Genomic DNA, 18,909 nt, shown 5'->3' with positions numbered 1-18,909 from the left:
TACAATGCCTTCCCAACATTTTCAAAAGGCTATTCTTAATGATTCCCTAGAAATCCTTGTGCAATATGATTCAGGACACTAAGACTATGGTGTCACCATGAAATTCAAATATACCCTTTTTTGTAAATAGATCTTTGTGTAAAACAATTTCAACATAGTAATTGCACTGCAACAATAAACTAAACTACATTTGCTTTTCCCAAAGTTTGTCACTTCAAATGGTGTATCCTACATGTACATCTTCACCACAGCTCAGTGATTTGTTCAGATCGCTAATCAAAGTACCGAAGCAACTTTAATGCTGGCAAAACAATAGAGTAGGGCACATGTAGTTTATATAAAAAATATAACAAAGTTGTAATTCTCAATGCTGTTGAAATTCCTCAGCCTCTAAGGATGAATGTAAGCTGGCTAATATACTGGTTCACAATAGTACAACTGGGGATGGGGAGGTGACATACAAGCTCAGCCTTTATTTGTTCAAATATCAATTCCAAAAACACAATTAAATTAATTGGCATGTATTTCTTATCCTGCCAAAATTATCTTTTTGGCTCCAAATCCAGTACCAACCTATCTTTAACTCAGGACAACCCTTTATAGCAGGCTAGCCAAATATGGGAAGTTCTCAAGAAAATCATTTCATGGATTTTTTTGGTAATGGCTGGCATCCATGCTAGATTAATTCTTTGAACCATAGCAAACAAGAGGTGAGTGGATGCCATCGTTAAGTTTGACCCTAAATTACCTAATTTGCATGAAACATTAATACCTGCCGTGTAATATATTTTCCCACTTATTTGGGTATATTAAATTTCTATATTTTTTGAAAATTTTATTTTGGTGATTTTACTTACACATCCTTACTTCAATAACATTTTCTAAAGCGTAATAAGTGACTGAATAATTATGAGGACATGGTTTTATCAGGATAAGAAAACCATTCTCAGAGTTACATGTATCATTTTAAAACATTTATTTGGTGAGCCTGACCTTGACTTTTAAACGCCAACAAGATTCATAAAACAGTGGATGGTACTATGTGACCACACATCTAAATGGCAAATCTAAGGTTGCTCCCCAAGTTGTTTTTTTTAAAGAACAGGACAATCATGAAGAAAAAGGTAGCATATATGCCAGCTAAGCCATAGCCCCCCTCCCCCCTTGACATTATTGAGCCAAAGCTGGATCCATCCCTGCACATAAGTATGTGGGTGAAGGGTAAGGTGCACAACCGGTTTTGTGTCTTCACACAAGAAGGCATAATGACTATGACGCTCCTGGTATAAATGAGATCTATAGGTTTGCATGGTGGACTCGACGTATTGAACAGTGAGCTCTGTTTCGTCATCAGAAGAGTGGCGGACTCAGTGCTGGTGTAGGGGCTTTGGTAGTTAAGGCTTGGATTTTCAGGGGGGGGGGGGAATAGTTCGGTGGACCGTTTAGGTGGAAGATTTTGGAACAGGATGCTAAGTTGCCGAGTATAAAGCTGAAGTGGACTGTGTGTGCTCACTGAAGTGTGTAAGATGGATGGGGGTACAGCTGGAGTGCAGGGTGCCAAGGGTATAGAGACCCATCTGCTGCGTTCACAAGTACCCCCTCACTGGCAAACAAAGTACAGTTGGGAGTGACCGAACAACGCCATCTTGCTTGACTGCAATATTTTGCCGCGAAGCGCGGCCACTGCGTGTACATAGTACAAATCTCCTGGTGTACGTGCGTCACACACAAGGAACGGTGCGCGTGCGTAAACCAGCGAAATGTATGTGTCCCGTCCATGGGACGTCGTTGCTAGGTAAAACGGCACCCTCTTTTGCTAGCGCACGGAGCCCATTGGCAGAACTAATAAGGAGAACTATGGGGATCGGTTGGGGCTCCTGGGTATAGAAGACCCATTGGACCTACAGTGAAGGAGTGGTCGTCATTATGTCACTGATGTGGTAACCTATGTCTTGCAGAATTGTGTGTCTGTAGATTTACTTCTCACAGTAGACCTGAAACTAAGTGTGTGGCTCCGATTTGTGGATGACACCTTTATCGTGTGGCCGCACAGCACTGAGGACCTCTGATTGTTTCTGGAACACCTGAATGGGCTGCACAGCATCATCCAGTTCACAATGGATCAGGAACAAGATGGCCGCATCTCGTTCCTAGCTGTTGAGGTCTCCAGACAACCAGCTGGCATCCTCAGTCGCTGTGTGTACCGCAAACTCACACATTCTTGTTCCGTAGTTGTGGGGACATACACTTGTCGCTACGAGGTAGGCCTATTTGTTGGGGCCAAAAACACAGTGGGGACAGCAGAAAGTCCCCATAACTTGGTCCAAATTTGGCTAACAATAAGAAACATCCCCATAATGCAGTGACGGTTCCTTGGTGAGTCCATGAGAACATGGACATCTAAAAACACAGTACGGTTCCACAAGACATAGGGTGCATCATCAGTGACATATGGTGACCACTCATTGTAGGTCCAATGGGTCTTTTATACCCATGGGCTCCAACAAATCCTCATAGTTCCCCTCATTAGTTCGTTCTGCCTATGGCTCTCCTATACCCTCGGCACTCTGCACCACTTTGATGTTCAACCCCAGCTGTACCTCCATCCATCTTACATGCTTCAGTGAGCACACACAGTCCACTTCAGCATACTGTGCCAGCATCTCCCGTCTTAACGGTCCATCGAACTAATCCCCTCGTTGCTGAATCCAAGCCTCCACTACCTATACCCCAACACCAGCAAGAGTCCGGCAGTCTCCTAATGAACAAAGCACACTGTTCCAAATGTCTAGTTAAAACAACTTGTTCTTCTCAGAACCACATAACTCAAAAGAGGTAATATTCACATGGTGTTACTGCAAATCTTCCATACTATGCTCACGTATACTATCTTTTTCACCCATGGCTCAAAACATGAATTGCAAGTAGCAATTAGAGTCATGACGTGTAGCTCTTTGTGAAATCATGGGTGTCCCTTTTATCAGACTGACCTGATCAGGCATGGCAATGCGTTCACCATTGATGAGCGTCAGAACTTTATTGTCATCCATGACTGAATTCATACTCTCAATCCACAAGGTGTCTACTGGTGCATCAAACATCAACCATTTCTCATCTGGCTTCTCATCTAAGGAAAACAGTCAAATTACAGGAAAGCATTAATTACACTCACTGAAGAGACATTCAAATACATTGCCGCGAAGGCCCGACGCTCACGCCCTGACGATATGGCTTTGTGCACACTAAGAACAAAATCAGTCGTGCGCAACATTTTGCTATACCAGTACCCGCACAAACCAGTAGGCGGAGTCTTCCATCCACAAGGCTCTCAAAACTGGTTAAGAGCGCCCTCTCTAGTTCATGTATGGAACCCATACTCAATAACTTGGATTGGTTTTGTTGACATGCAGGAACCTTAAAACCAAGCTATGCGTTTGTTGAGTTAAAAACAAAACGTGATCCAATGCAAAATTATTTTTTTTTTTTTTAGTGTACTGAAATCCACACATTATATGTATTAAGATGTCTGAAAATACCACCTAAAGTGGTTATTCAATTAATCTACATGGAAAACAAATCAAACTGTAATGTCATGTATCTCAAAAGTTACGTACTTTGTGTTACACTGAACATGTGAGAGTTTATTTCCTTCTTTCTTTCTTCCTTTTTTGTTTTTGAATCTTCTAGATTTACCTGCACAGGTTTGCCTCATAACACTTGAAAGCACTCCATCTGTCCATTCATTGGTATTCAGATCAAATTCTCCATACAGCTCTCCAAGTGATACTGCTTTAGGGTTGATTGGAAAATCCTGTGATTGATGTACATGTAACAGAGGATATGAAACAAGGAATCGCCGAGTCACAAAAAAATCTCCCTAAATAAGAAACAATTTTAAATCAAGTTGAAACACAGCACGTCCATTTCTTTTCATGGCATGGTTTAACCCATTAGCACCCGTACTACCTTGTATCACATTGTCTTTATTCGCTGCAGAATCAAAGCCACAGAGTGCTTGGGTGGTTTTGAGTGGTACAGGGAGTAAAAGGCAAGGATCTGTTACCCCTCATGATTTTGTACTTATCAACTGACTTCAATTTATCCTGGAGTCAGCATTAATTGTCTGACCGGGTAAAGTAAAGTACTTGTGAATCAATTTAATTGTATATCTCTTGAACTTACCCTGACGTAGTTAAAGCTGTTGTCTCCTTCTTTTTTCATCCTGGAGAGAGTGGCTTGTAGAATACGCCATGTCACTGTCTTCCCGCTTCCAGTTTTGCCAACGATCATAACTGAGTGACGTGAGTTCTTAGTTTCATACAACTGAATCACTTTCAAAACAGTAGACTGTATGGGCTGATAGCCCTGTGTCTTCAACTCCGACTCAATCACAGACTTCATCTGTTAAAGAAATAAATGCACGTTAAGTCTTTGATCCTCTAAGCAATGCAAATGTCAGTAATGCAGTCAATCTTCATGGAGGAAAACTAAGCGACTGAAGTGGTTGGCTCATTATTAGTGTCTACATTGTTTCACTTCATGAAGCAATGTAAGGCCGATCAACAGGATCTTTGAATGAGACATCCATTGCACGCAGTGATTCAGTATATAATTCACCTTTCATAAGGCATGGAGATTCAAGAAAGTATGGTTAAAGGTACGGTATTTGTAGCTAACAAAAAAGTAACTGACAAAATTATTGTTGAAAAACATCCTCGGTTTAAAGATAGTATGGGCACTTAAAACTCTCTGTGAAATTGTTCTTTCTGGCATGCTGTCATTTTGAAGAAAGCTATAAAAGAAGGTCATTTCAAAAGATGTGTCTAAAGATGCATCTTCGGAAATTTCCATAAGTAGTTCATTTTGTAATCGAAGCCGTTAATGGGTGCGCACAAGTGTTGACACAACGCACACGCACGCGGTTGCTATAATTCGCCGGTCCAGTGAGTGACAACACGTAGCTGCAATCGGCTGTACAGGAATGTGTCCCGGATGCTGATTTCGGGCGCATTTCAAAACATGACTTGGCAAATTTTGAATTGAAATCGAGTTCCTTGAATATTGTTTTCTCGGATTATACAGCATTCACTGAGCTAAAACTTCATCAGGTTAGTTGTTAAGCACCCTTCTTTAGATTTTGAGCACTGTTGTTGCTTCAAACATAGGCGTCGTGAGGGGAGGGGGCAAGAGGGGTGCTTCCCCTCCCCCTCCCCTGGAGAAGCAAAAAAAAAAAAAAAGCGAAAAAAAGAAAAAAAGTTAAAAAAAGAGGTGCGAAGTCATAATGCTATTAATTTGATACACATTTAACCAAATGGGCGTCTGCAGGGGTGTCAATGGAGGTGGTGTGGGCAAATGTCCTTCAGCCCACCCTCGAAAAATGATAAATTGAGAATATGCTAAAGAAAATACAAGGATTTTTTGAGGAAAAATTGCTTTGCCCCCCTCTAGAAAAAAACCTGGCGACACCCATGGTTTCAAGGGAAAAACATTCACAAATCAACAAATGAAATACCCTACCTTTAAAACTAACAGACAAATGTCGCAGTTCAAATTTCAAATGCTGTAGTTAAACTTTTAAACATTGTGGTCCAATTTTTAAAACATCTTTGTAGGCTATTATCGATGACTAATTTGCCAAGGTCCATCACCCTGAAAATCTGGCTCTTGAGGAGAAAGTCAACCTCTTCAACAACACTCTCAAGGCTACCCTTGATCGTCATGCCCCCATCAGGTCAACCAACGTCCAGCTTCACGCAAATGCCCCTTGGTACAACGAATCTCTTCAAGCATAAAAACGCAAGAAGCGCTCGAAAGAGAGGAAATGGAAGAAGTCTAAGTTAGCTGTGGACTATCAGGCAAAGCATCAAGCCACTTCGGAGTGTCAAACATCTCTTAAGACGGCAAAGAAAAGTTACCATCAGGAGAAGATCAACAATAGCAATTAAAGTTCCTTTTCTTTTTTAGTCTTTCAGAGCATGACAGTCAAAAAATCCACAGATTTCTGCCCTCCCACAACTCAGAGTGACATTGCTCAACACTTGGTCCGCTTCTTTTAAGATAAAGTATGTGGCCTTCGCTTGGCATTGGACATGGCTACGCCCGTAACTAATCTGTATCATTATTATGTGAAAATTGTGAATATATCAAATCAAATCAAATCAAATATTGCCAAAGCAATCACAGTCACAACCTGACGCCTCTGAGTTCAAGAAGCAGATGTTCTGAAGATCAGTAAATCTTGGAGAATCAAAACCTGTTTTCTCGACCCTGCTCCTGCTTGTGTGATCAGCAACTGTATCGATGTTCTCCTACCAGCGATATGACGAACCAGTCACTTCAGCACAGAGTGTTCCCATCAGCTCTCAAGTCATCACTCCTATACGCAAGAAACCAACGCTCTACCCAGAGATCTTGCAGAATTACAGACCATATCCAATTTGCCATTCATTGCAAGGGTGATGGAACGTGTAGTAAGCCAGCAACTTACTTCCCACCTAAACAAGCACTCTCTGCTTGCTGCATCCCAGTCCACCTATAGACGCAATCATTGTGTCAAAACAGCTCTGGTTCGAGCCTAGAACGATCTCTTGCACAGCCTGGACACAAAAAGATGTATAAGTTCTCGTTCTCCTAGACCTCTCCTCAGCCCTTCACACCATAGACCTCTCAGTCCTGCTTACCCAACATAACCAAAAAGATTTTGAGTGAAAGGTACAGCTCTTGACTGGTTTGGTTCGTATCTGTCAGGCAGAAAACAAACTGTAGTTATAGGAGATGAGCGATCTGATCCAGGTACACTGAAGTGGGGAGTACCGCAGGGGTTAGCACTTGTCCCACTTTGTGTGATATGCTACCCTGATGCAGGACATCATCAAGTTTCATGGTCTCTCCCATGCATATACCGCCGACACAACTGTACATACCAATGAAATCATCCAACAGAGACCTCGCTATACAACATCAGGGCATGGATGGCAAACAACTACCTTGTTTTGAACGACAGCAGGATGGAAGTCTTCCAACTTTTTCATCATACACGATGACTACCTCGCTCAACCCTCAGAGTCAATTCATGACCTAGGAGTGATCTTTGATAGTCACCTTAGTATGCACCACCCACAGGTCAATGCCGTCTGCTGTAAGGCTTCCTTTGCACTGAGGAAAATTGGTTCAATTTGTTACTATCTCAACAAGCGCACCACCGAAATGTTAGTTCATGCTTTTGTCACCTCTCTCCTTGACAACTGCAACTGACTACTTACAAGCCTCCCCGACAAAGATGTAAATAAACTTCAACAAATCCAAAACTCTGCTGCCGCAAAGAAATGTAAACACATCACACCAATCCTCAAAGACTTTCATTGTTACCCATTAAGCACCCAATCCAATACAAAATTCTTCTGCTCACCTTTAAGGCTCTCAAGAGACAAGCTACCAGCTCATTCCATACGAGCCCACAAGAACGCTTCAGTCATCTCATCAGGGAGTGACTCCTCACAACCACGATACCCAAAACCAAGTCATATGGCATTCTCACGCACTGCACCTAGGCTGTGGAGTGTACTTCCAACCCCTCTTTGAACTGTAGACACTTTGGACTGGTTCAAATCCACCCTCAATCTCATCTATTTCAGTAGGCTTATAGTTATTATAAATTTGTTGCTATTCTTGTCTGCTTTTCATGTCGAATTGAAAAACGCATCCAAATTTCTTTCTGTTATGTTTTGCACTATACACATATAAGTTTGATCTAGTATAAATATTTTAAACTTTCATACGTCGTATTTCATATTTTTGTTCATCATGGGTCATTTTTTGGTGACCCACATTTTAGAAAAATTCAACCATGGCATTTGAAAGTTGAACCACAACATTTGAAAGTTGAAATACATTTGAAAGTTGAACCACGATGTTTTCCGGTCCATTTAAGAACACCATTATGTAAAAAATTGTATAAAAACATTCAATCCATTGTATTGCAATGCTATGACGTATCTAATCCCTGTGACACATCATGGCTGCAATGCACTCCTGCAAACCAATTCATGAAACTTGCTGCAAGTTCGACTTGCGCAAGCATATTTATATAGCTCAATGCGCATTTATTCTGTGCACTTATTCTGTACACAGTGAATAGTCATATGATAATCAGCAAAGACTCAATGAATCGTCAGGAAGTTTTTAAATACGAAACAAAATGGCAAACGTATACCATGGTTTGAAAGTAATAGACTGATATCTAATATGAAATTCAGGTGTCATTTTCAAGGTATATCAAATTTGCTTAGATGAATATTTCAAATCATTTACAACATCACATCACAATATCTCATGATTGCGGTCACTGTAAAATGATTGCTTTTTTTTTTATTGTGCCATAAAACTGTGCGATGAAACCTTGTAACTTGTTTCAAGCGTTGTCATAAGTTTTATGAAATGGATATACCATACATGTACAACACAATGCTAGTTGCAATGGGCCTCATACTCTAACTCTTTATGGACTCGGGGGCAGGATTTGCAAATCATAGAAAAGTGTACCAAAGAGGTCACAGGGAACTTACATGTAGGTTAGTTTCACCACGGATCCTAGAGAGAAGGATGAACGACTGTTCTCAGCTCTAGTACAAACTGCACTGAACGGATTTACCTTAATTGGTTGGATGCATGATAACAGGCCTTAATACCCATTGGCATGTTAATCGCCAACACCTGAAATCTTGTTAAAACTCATCAGATCTCGCGACAAAGATCGTTACAAAGTCACATTTTTGAGTTGGGAGTTGGGTACAGCACATCATTTCAATTCAGTGACAATTATATTTGACTAAAGGGCTGTAAAGAAGGCGAACATACGTGACTTTCAAGGTAGGAACATACATTGTATATTTCATTATTGTGGATGACTTTTATTTCAGCACTTGGACATCGCGAAGGTTCCACGTGTGCCATTTTCTGTTTTTCGCATGACATATCTGAAACGAACACATTCATAATAGCAAAACCATTCCTTGGGAAAGATCTACTTGTTACAAAATTATTAAACAACAAATACTCCAGGATATAACAGATGGTATTCTATTGTGCAGTTTTTGTCGTTATAGATGAAGTGTTTACCCAGGGGGAAAACAGCAAATGTGACACCTTTTTTTATGAATTTTTTTTTTTTTTTTTTTCAAATTACATTAGTCTTTATTGATACAAATTGCCTTTTTTTCCCCAGTTGGTGGAATTTTTTTTTTTACTTTTTAGATTTTGTGCATGTACGAAAACAAGTGTTTGTTGGAATTAAGTTTTTGAATTTTTATATTGATATTCAAATGTTTATATTAATATTTTTATTCCTCATTTATTTTTAAAGGTGCATACTGAAACCATTGTTTATCCAAATCTTGTTTTTTATTAGGCCTTCATCGAAAAGTTTTCGTTCTATGTGGTCCTGCAGCCGAAAAAAAATGTGACAAATAGTTCGTTTTAAAGCTAAAGATATGGTGCTTGGCGTTAACATAGTTAAGTAGTTGTCACTTAATGGAATTCAATAATAAAGACCAAAATATAGGGTAATGAATATTCAAAAATATAATTAGCTGGCTTGACGAAATTTGATACTATATTGAGAGCACAGCCTTGCTAATTTGGTAGCCACCACGCGCAGTGAAGCGATTAAGCTGTCTGGATCTTTGTTGACACAAATATTCATGGTATTCCCACCTGTACAGGCCGTTATCAAGCATCTTACCAAAACTTTGGCAGAGTCGTTTATCCTTCTCTTTAGGATCCATGGTTTCACTCCTAGTCTCTTTCATTCAATATATTTATGTTCATGAGCCACACAACTTTTGAAGTCATTTATTTTCTTTGCTAAAAGTAGAAGGGGATTAGATGTGGTGAATAAACCCAATTATTTTAGAACACCCAGATCTTCAGGTGGAGTTTGACCAATCCACACAGTGGCCCAGTTAGAAGTAACACTTTGCCAACATGACCACAATATATTACGTGTAAGTCATAGGGTACCTTAACTTTAACTAGTACAACTGCAGATAGCTACAATCGTATGAATAATATGTTGGCAACTGTAAATAAAGGCAATGCATGCAAAACAATTCAAGAAAATATCCACAGCTTAAAGCCACCCAAAGTAGAAGAAAATACAAATGTAGATGATATCACATTATTCTGTTTAAAGGCTTTGTGGAGTATGTCATAATAAACTAAAACACTCAGCACATAACTCTTATTTTGTGCATAATATATTACAATACTGAGACAACATTTGGTCAAGTCAATACAATCTCTCTAACCTTGCCATAATCAATGACTGGTGTGTCAACTCCTGGAAAGAGATCAGCCACTATGCCATTGAACAGAGGTAGGTCAATGACTGTCATCTTGGGTACATTCATGTCTTTCATCGCAAGCAACAGAATCTGAAACCAAATATTTGAAGAAATGTAAACGCATAGCTTTCATTCAGATATAGCTCACATACATGAGTTTAGATACAGAGATATGACTGTGAAGCTCATTGTGGATATAGGGAGCACTACCTTTCACAGCATCCTTTCTTATCTTGGTTTTGACATGATAAGCACGCACAGGACTGCTACTAAAAATCTAAACAAAGGTGTCAATATCAAGTCAACACAATTTTGATAGGGATTTCTATTAAAGTGAAAAGGAACAGTAGCTATTTCAAAGTGACATGAAATGTTTCAATATCATACTCAGCCATGTGGATTCACATGACCTAGCTGAATAATCAAGTAAAGAAATTGTTTATCTATGAATTCCATACATGTACCATCCGCTAAACAGTGACAGGGGAGTTAAGACTCTTGAAACCATTGTCACCGTGCCAACAGAATGGCTGGGTTGGAAATGTGCTGAGGGATTCTTTATCTACCTGTCCTCTACTACTTTGACAGTAATTCTTTGCATGCAATGAGCTTGCTTAGCATGTGGATACTCCAAAAAAGTGTTCTGGTTATTGACAGGCCATCAACTTGAGCGCTGTTTTTCTTACCTCTTCATCTGGAACACTGGGAGCTGCCCTTTTTTTCTTGCCAGCATAGCGAAGAACTGATGTAAGAGCACGCAACCCGAAGTCGTAATGATCTTGCTTTGAAAGCTGTTGAACTGCCAGTGAGTACAGAGTATGCACTTTCTTTGCTAGAATCTTTTGTCAAAAAAGAAGAAGAACAAATTGTATTGATGATCAATTATTCACACAAACAATACCAAAGACATTCAATAAAATAATGTCCAGAGAAGAAAATACCAATCAGAAAACCCCAAAAATAACATATTATATGGGATGGCAAGTAGAGAAAACAAATATTTTTGGATTTTTTTTTAATCTAATAAATAAGAAAATCAATATATTTAAAAACGTTCATTCTTCTAATTTCTGCAAAATACTTTTCAAAATGAAAACAGTATTCCAAATATTGTTCAGTGTAAAACTTGTTTCATTGACATTTATTACTACGGAACATGTCAGATTTAAAATGAGTAAATAAAAGGAGAAAGATGATCACCCTTTACCCAAATAGCAAGTAAAAAAAAAATATGGGATTCATAATTCCAGGATCATGACGAGGCAAGGTTGGTATTTGCATGTGTGACCGGGGAAATACAGGATCTTCAAGTTTAGATGGAATAAATACTGTTTTTATTTCTCAGCAGCAATTGCCAGCGCTGTAAAATTTCTTCAAATCACAAGACTTTTACAACATGTGTGTGCTCTTGTCGGTGGCTAACATAAGACTGAACCACGCTAATCTAAACCAAAGGATGTTGGCCAGTGCCTCACATTCCTGGGCAAACCACACAGGGACCATGAATAAACAGCGCAGGGTGATAAAACAAAGTACCTAGTGTAGAAAAGCTACAGTCTATCTAATAAATAATAATGAGGTACATGCAGTCAGGCCTCCTGCCTGGAGTTGATTACCGTAATTTTCGGAATATAAGCCGCGGCTTATACGTTGAATTTGCCCATGAAAATGTTTACTGCGGCTTATACACAGGGCGGCTTATACGCCGAGACTTGAAGAATAAAAATGACATTTACATGTGTATTTAATGTACTGGTACAAGAAGAGATGTGTGGCTGAAATAATTATCAATTAAGAAAGTCATTAACAAACCGAAAGCACGTCCCACAAAAAGATACCGAGCGGTAAAAAGTACGGCTAGTGATGATGAAAGCTGTCCCTTGGACATCGACAACCGGCCGTACGTGATGCTGCATATGCTGCATGCATGCTGCATGGATTCCCCATGGACCACACCATTTGTGGTAATAAACGGGTGCACTTTCTTGGGAACAATAATTACCAATATTTCCCCAGTTTAAAAAAGGGAAAAAGACAACTAATACTTTTTATGGAGTTTGAAACATATCTTTATTTGATAATCAGTTGTTCAACGTCACAATATAATTTTTTTTCTTGAAATGTATTCAAGAAACGATGTAAAACTCGAAACAGGGGTGAAACCACCCCTACGAAATTAATGGATTCGTCCATAAAAATCTCTGCATCGTGTTGACTGTTTTCGAAGAAAGTTACGATCCAAACTTGAAGTTTTGACGTTACTACTCGTTAGTAATCACAACAATTTGATAAGTTTTGCTGTAAAAACGAACTTGTTTATCCTTTAGGACAAAACAACTCAGCCTCTGTTGCCACAAACTTAAGCAGGATTTGTAGCGCTCCAGTCAGACAACACATGGTGGGTTGCATACTCTCTCAAGTGCTGGGGGAAAATAATGTCATTCGCAGGCACAGGCTCACTGACGAGCCAGCCGGCAGCAATTCCCGTTTTTTATTTCTCATCATCAATTTCCATATTTGTTTGTAAGAGTAATCGACTGTAAATGATTTTACATAACATTTGTGGCCCTTTTATAGCTTTCGTAGTGCAAATGGAACTGGTTCAGAGCATTTTGACTAGAATTTGGAGGCCTTACAAAATTGAACTGCTGCAGTTGGTGCGGCTTATACGCCGATGCGGCTTATACGCCGACCTAAAATCTGAATTTGCAGATTTTTGCATGCTGCGGCTTATACGTCGCGCGGCTTATATTCCGAAAATTACGGTACTTTTCCAGAAACTTGGAATGTGTGGCTGACCTACCCAGGGCCAAAGAACAGATTTTCTCACAGCGGTCCTTAAATGAACAAAAATATGACATGTACATGTACATAAAACAATGAGAATAATAATATCGAGCATGGAAGTTCGTTTCCTGTCCCATTATTATATCAATTAAAAAAAAGATACCTTTTTGGGACTTTGATCACAAGAACTCATATCAGGAGCTTGCGACACCATCACGGTGTCTTTGTCAACTGTAGTTGTTGAGGCCCTCACGTGACCCGTCACGTGACCAAGCGTGGTCGCGCGACAGGAGGCGGTCGTAAACGTGGGCCAGCTCGTAAGATTGTGTCGTACGACGTGTCTGCACTGTTCACAAGCATCCCTGTTGAAGATGCGGTCAGGGTGGTCAGACACACACTCGAAACTGACGACTCTCCCCATAACTGCACCCAAATGTCGGTTGAGCAGATCATTGAGATGCTGGTCTTCTGTTTGGACACTACATATTTTGTGTATGACGGCACTTATTACCAGCAAACTCATGGGACTGCAATGGTTTCCCCTGTATCCCCACTGGTTGCCAACTTTTACATGGAGGATTTTGAACGTCGAGCATTGTCTACTGCTCCTACCCCTCCAAACCGATGTACCCCTATGTAGACGATACATGTACCTTTGTGGAGATAAGGGAGTTAACCATCCAAGGTTTCACTCAACATATCAATAGCATCGATCCCAACATCAGGTTTACCATGGAACCAGAGACAGATTCCAAACTTCCATTCCTAGACACCTGCGTTCACATCAAAAGTGACGGATCCACCAAAGTAACCATCTACAGGAATTAAGCCGACTCACACCGATCAATATTTGAACTTTGGGTCCAACCACCACCTGGCACACAAGAGGTTTGTGGTTCACACTCTTTGCCACCGGATCGACCAAGTCATCACAGACAAGGAGGACCGTGAAACTGAACTTCACCACGTCAAAACGCTCTCACTGCCAACGGGTACCAACCATGGGCATTCAAGATCCCTAAAAAGAAACAAACAACTGGAGCTGCCTCCAAGGCAACCACCAATACGAAGCAACAGCCTATGGCCATTCTTCCATATATCCGAGGTTTATCTGAACAGATGGAGTGTGTGTTTCATGAACACAGTGTCACGGTAGCACACAAACCGTTCAACACTCTTCGCTCCCAGTTGATCAGCCTAAAAGATAAGACCCCAGACCTCAAGAAATGTGGCCTCGTATACCAGATGTCGTGTGATGGTTGTGAAGACACATACATCGGGGAAGCAGCTCGCACTCTGCAGACCCGATACAGAGAACACACCAGTAGGTCTGCCCCCCTGACAGCAGTTGGTGAACATATATCTACCCCAGGACATAGCATCTCTGTGGACAATGTCAAGATCATCGCCAGGGACGACGACCTCTGGAAACGCAAAATCCGCGAGGCCGTGGAAATCCGCAGACACCACCCCCATATGAACAGAGATGGAGAGTACGAGCTGGCCCACGTGTACGACCGCCTCCTGTCGCGCGACCACGCTTGGTCACGTGACGGGTCACGTGAGGGCCTCAACAACACCAGTTGACAAAGACACCGTGATGGTGTCGCAAGCTCCTGATATGAGTTCTTGTGATCAAAGTCCCAAAAAGGTATCTTTTATTTAAAAGATAATAATAATTTCAATATACGGAAAATGTGTGAACATGAAAACAATCCAAACTTGCGAAAAAGCGATCCCACGCACCGACTATTGGGATATAAAATATTAATAAAACTTTCAAAAGAGATAGGAAAAGCAAAGGTGCCAAAAGATATGATTGAAATATGCTTGAAATATTTCACCAGTTACACATGTATGCACAATTGTGCAATATATGCCCTTTCTGTTGTGCTCTCAAAATGTTTGAAGTCGCAAAATTCTACACTTTTGAGAGCATGAACTCCAGCAAAACATTTATCCTGCAACATACCCAGTGGCACACCCAGGATTTGGCTGGGGGGGGGGGGGGGGCTCACAACTGTTTGTTAAAATGTTTTTGTGAAGTTAAAATTTTGTCAAAACATGTTGCCAAAAAAAATGTACACTGGCACTCAGTGTGAATCTTAGATACATGTAGCTACTGAAAAATTAAGCAAACTCAAAATCGATTTTGACAAGATTTTCCAAGTATAGGCAACTTCAAGCGCCGATTACTCAAAACACGGTTGGGAGACATTCTTCATGCCTCAGCATGGGTCACAAAGATCAGAAAGAAATGTTTAAAAGCATGACTTTAAAAGTTGGGTTGCGGGGGGGGGGGGGGGGGGGGGGGGGAGGAGAGACATGGCATTCTATGGCAGCTCTTAAAAATAACAGCGTTGCTGTTGAAACCCCTCAGCCGAAGTTTGTCGAAAAAGGGCAAACTAACATTCCAAACTCAAATATCATGTCTAACTGAACTTATCATGCAGAAACCATTAACTCACCACAGTGACCTTGACCTTTTGACCCCAAAACCAATCCAACTTGCCTGTACCCAAGGGCAACCCCCTACCTAAGTAAGACACCAAAATCTCATTTCCAACTCGTTATCATCTGGAAACCATTTACCTTTAACTCACTACGGTGACCTTGACCTTTGACCTTTTGACCCCAAAACCAATCCCAACTTGCCTACTCCCAAGGGCAACCCCCTACCGAAGTTACAATCCCAAACAACATTTCTAACTCAAGTTATCATCCAAAAACTAAGCTGCCCGGACATACGGACGGACCGACGGACGCCGTAGGCGATGACAATACCCCTCGAGCCTCTCGGCTGAGGGGTAAAAATAGCACTATTGAAAAGTGTATTTTCACAATATCTAATCTTAAAGCTACTTAACTGGTATATTCCTTGAAGCCAAATGAATGCCTACATATTAAAGGGCATGGTCCTATTAGACTTCATAAAATAATCAACAACTAATAGGAGGGCACGCACATGGACACATATTAAACAAGTTTCTTAACATATTGTAGCATTACACTACACTATTAAGTAGAGTAAAGCGGCTGTGAGGGCACAGCAAACACAATCCCTCGCTGGTTTCCAGGATGAGCCATGATTCTTTTATATGCGTAGTTGATTTGAAATGACAGTTCACAAAGTGTTGACTTGGTACACTTTTTTTTGTATTTTATTCATCACTGCGGGGAAACCAGTAAACAGGCATAATTAAAGTGAAAATATGACTGCTTACCCTTGTATTGCTGAAACCTTCACCAAACAGAATTATTTCAGCAATGTAGGCAGAATCTGGCACCACCATGGAAATCGGACGGAACATGGACTTCAAATTATCAGGCAGCTCTGTCCGGCCAGCGTAACCTTCAAAACCACACCAAAGATATTAGGTAAGGAGGGGGAGGGGGTTTAAAGTCAATAAAACCAGCTAAGTATAATAACTAAAGATTAAAATAATCTGTCCTTGTCATGAAGGTTAGCAGAATCCAGCTTTGACTTCTCCATGCTTGTTGGCATTGTTTAGTAATATCTTATTTGTTTGTTTTGTGTAAATTTATTTAGTTTACTTTAATGCTAAAGGAATCACTTGATCTATAGCTTAGTTGCATTCATGCATGGAGCCAGGTTGAAAATTGAAAATTTTATTTTTGTCCTGGTACACTGTCAGACCATCGTGTTATGGCAATCAAGTGTATACGTACAATTGAAAATCCCCCCCCCCCCGAATTGTGGGACAAGTCTACGAGTGATACTTACCCAAATAGCTACTACGTATGCATATTTTTTCAGCCGACAGGCTCAAACACTAAAAGATTTAATCAACCACCGAGCGCCCTCTCGGGGCCTACCCATTATGCTACGTCATGAATCCGCCATTATACTTCCTCTTTTTTCTCGTGCACTAAAGGTGAAAAATCATCGCAACGCTAGCCAAGAGTGGGGAGGAGGGCGGGAAGCTATTTGGGTAAGTATCACTCGTAGACTCGTCCCACACTTCTGTGAGGGGGGGGGGGGGGGGGGGAGTCTACTTCATTCACTTACCCAAATAGCTACTACATATGCATAGAGTGGCACCAACAACTGGTGGCCGGGTAGGCGAGACGCCCTTCAACCAAATGGTTAAACAACAGTATATATATATACATCATGATTTAAACCATTTAGGTTGAATATACATGTTATCTATTGCCTGCTTAGTTGGTCTCCTTGCCAGGCCAGGAAAGACTACTGTGCAGGGCAGGGTCCTTAGACGAGGACTGGTGAGATATCAGTATCGTCTTCCCCATGTTACCTCCAGTCTGGAGTATGTCACGTAGATAGCAAGATGTGAATGTCGAGGCCGACTTTCAGCATGCTGCCTGTGAAATTTCTGAGATAGGGTCTCCGCTAAAAAATGTCCAGGACGTCGCTATGGCGTGTACGTCATGGGCCCGGACAAGGCCTCGGACAGGAGCATCCCTTTTGGACGGCCAGTCCGAGTTAGCGTATTTGATTGCTGATTCTTCCCAACGCGAAATGGCATCCCTTGAGTCAGGGCCATGCGGCTGCATGGTTGTAATAAAAAGCCGCATGCAATCACCCCTCAGTGGTTTAATGCGTGCCAAATACCATTTTAGGGATCGCACAGGACACCATAATTTGTTTGCGGGGACAGAGGAGGTGGACCCAATTTTTTGGGACGAAAATATCAGGAGGGCTAAACCCTGCTGTCTGATTTTTCGTCAGAAAGGACGCTTTTGGGATCAGGCGGACCCCGCCTGGTTCCCAGTGAATATGTCCCGGATCTAAAGTCAGCGCGTGGATCTCGCTGCTACGCCTAGCAGTAGCCGTTGAGAGCAGAAAGGCTAGCTTTATTGACACATAAATGAGAGGTGCCTGGCCCCAAGGTTCGTATGGAGCCTTGGCCAAAAGGTTCAGGATCGAACCCAGATCCCAGGATGGGACTAGATTCCGGACTGTTAGCCTCTCATTGAACATTCCACGGAGTAGGTGAGTGATCGCCACATTAGAGGAAATGGATGAGCCATCAGCGAAGCCGTGTGAACTGCTGCTATGGCTGATCGTTAATTTCGCACCATTCCTACTGACAAATTGGCTCTGAACAATGACAGTGGAAATTCTGAACAATGGTTTAAAGAAGCACAGAGTGAATCCACAGCCTGTTCTTCGCACCACCTACTATAATGTCGTAGTTAACCGTCATAGATTTGTCGTGTTGAGAGACGACGTCCCTTTGCGGCCAGGGCTGCAGTGTCTTTAGAAAGACCTGCTGATCGTTAAGCGCGCTTGACAGTGGCCAGCACGCTAGGTGGAGATCTCCCGGAGCCGGGTGTCGGAACAGGGACTGAGGCTAAAAGAGTAGGTCGTGACTATCTGGGAGGATTAGAGGGGAGCCCATTAGGAGCCTCACCAGTCGCGGAAACCAGGGCTGGCGCGGCCAGAAGGGAGCGATCAGTAGGATCTTGCACCTGTCTCTCTCCAGTTTCCCAATGACCTTTGTAAAGATTGAGATCGGAGGGAAGGCGTTAGCGAACATGTTTGTCCAGTCTATTGATAGTGTGTTCGAGGCCCATGTCTGAGGATGATGGGATCTCGAGCAGAACACAGCGAGCTGAGTGTTGATTGCGGAGGCGAACAGGTCTATGTGTGGACGACCTAGGATCGAGAAAATCTGACTAACGATTCTCTTGTTCAATGACCACTCCGTGGGAATTACTTTGCCCCTGGAGAGAGAGTCCGCTAAGTCGTTTTCCGCACCAGGAATGTGAATGGCACGTTGATCGACTTTGTGTC

The 18,909-nt window shown here is 41.5% G+C and overlaps 1 protein-coding gene across 2 annotated transcripts in view; it reads right to left on the bottom strand.

Annotated features, from left to right (window-relative positions):
• The window catches only part of LOC119728258 (dynein heavy chain 2, axonemal-like), a 160,116-nt gene that overhangs the window by 117,363 nt on the left and 23,844 nt on the right, over positions 1-18,909 (bottom strand). For both annotated transcript variants that reach the window (XM_038200414.1, XM_038200415.1), the window contains exons 4-9: positions 16,352-16,479; positions 11,027-11,179; positions 10,305-10,430; positions 4,183-4,401; positions 3,694-3,811; positions 2,991-3,127 (exon numbers count right to left, since the gene is read on the bottom strand). In XM_038200414.1, coding sequence (XP_038056342.1) covers positions 2,991-3,127; positions 3,694-3,811; positions 4,183-4,401; positions 10,305-10,430; positions 11,027-11,179; positions 16,352-16,479 — 881 coding nt within the window. The remainder of the gene's footprint in view (positions 1-2,990; positions 3,128-3,693; positions 3,812-4,182; positions 4,402-10,304; positions 10,431-11,026; positions 11,180-16,351; positions 16,480-18,909) is intronic.

The sequence above is a fragment of the Patiria miniata genome, unplaced genomic scaffold, assembly GCF_015706575.1.
Source record: "Patiria miniata isolate m_02_andy unplaced genomic scaffold, ASM1570657v1 HiC_scaffold_20, whole genome shotgun sequence".
Lineage (NCBI taxonomy): Eukaryota > Metazoa > Echinodermata > Asteroidea > Valvatida > Asterinidae > Patiria > Patiria miniata.
This window is presented reverse-complemented; position numbering and strand designations above follow the sequence as displayed.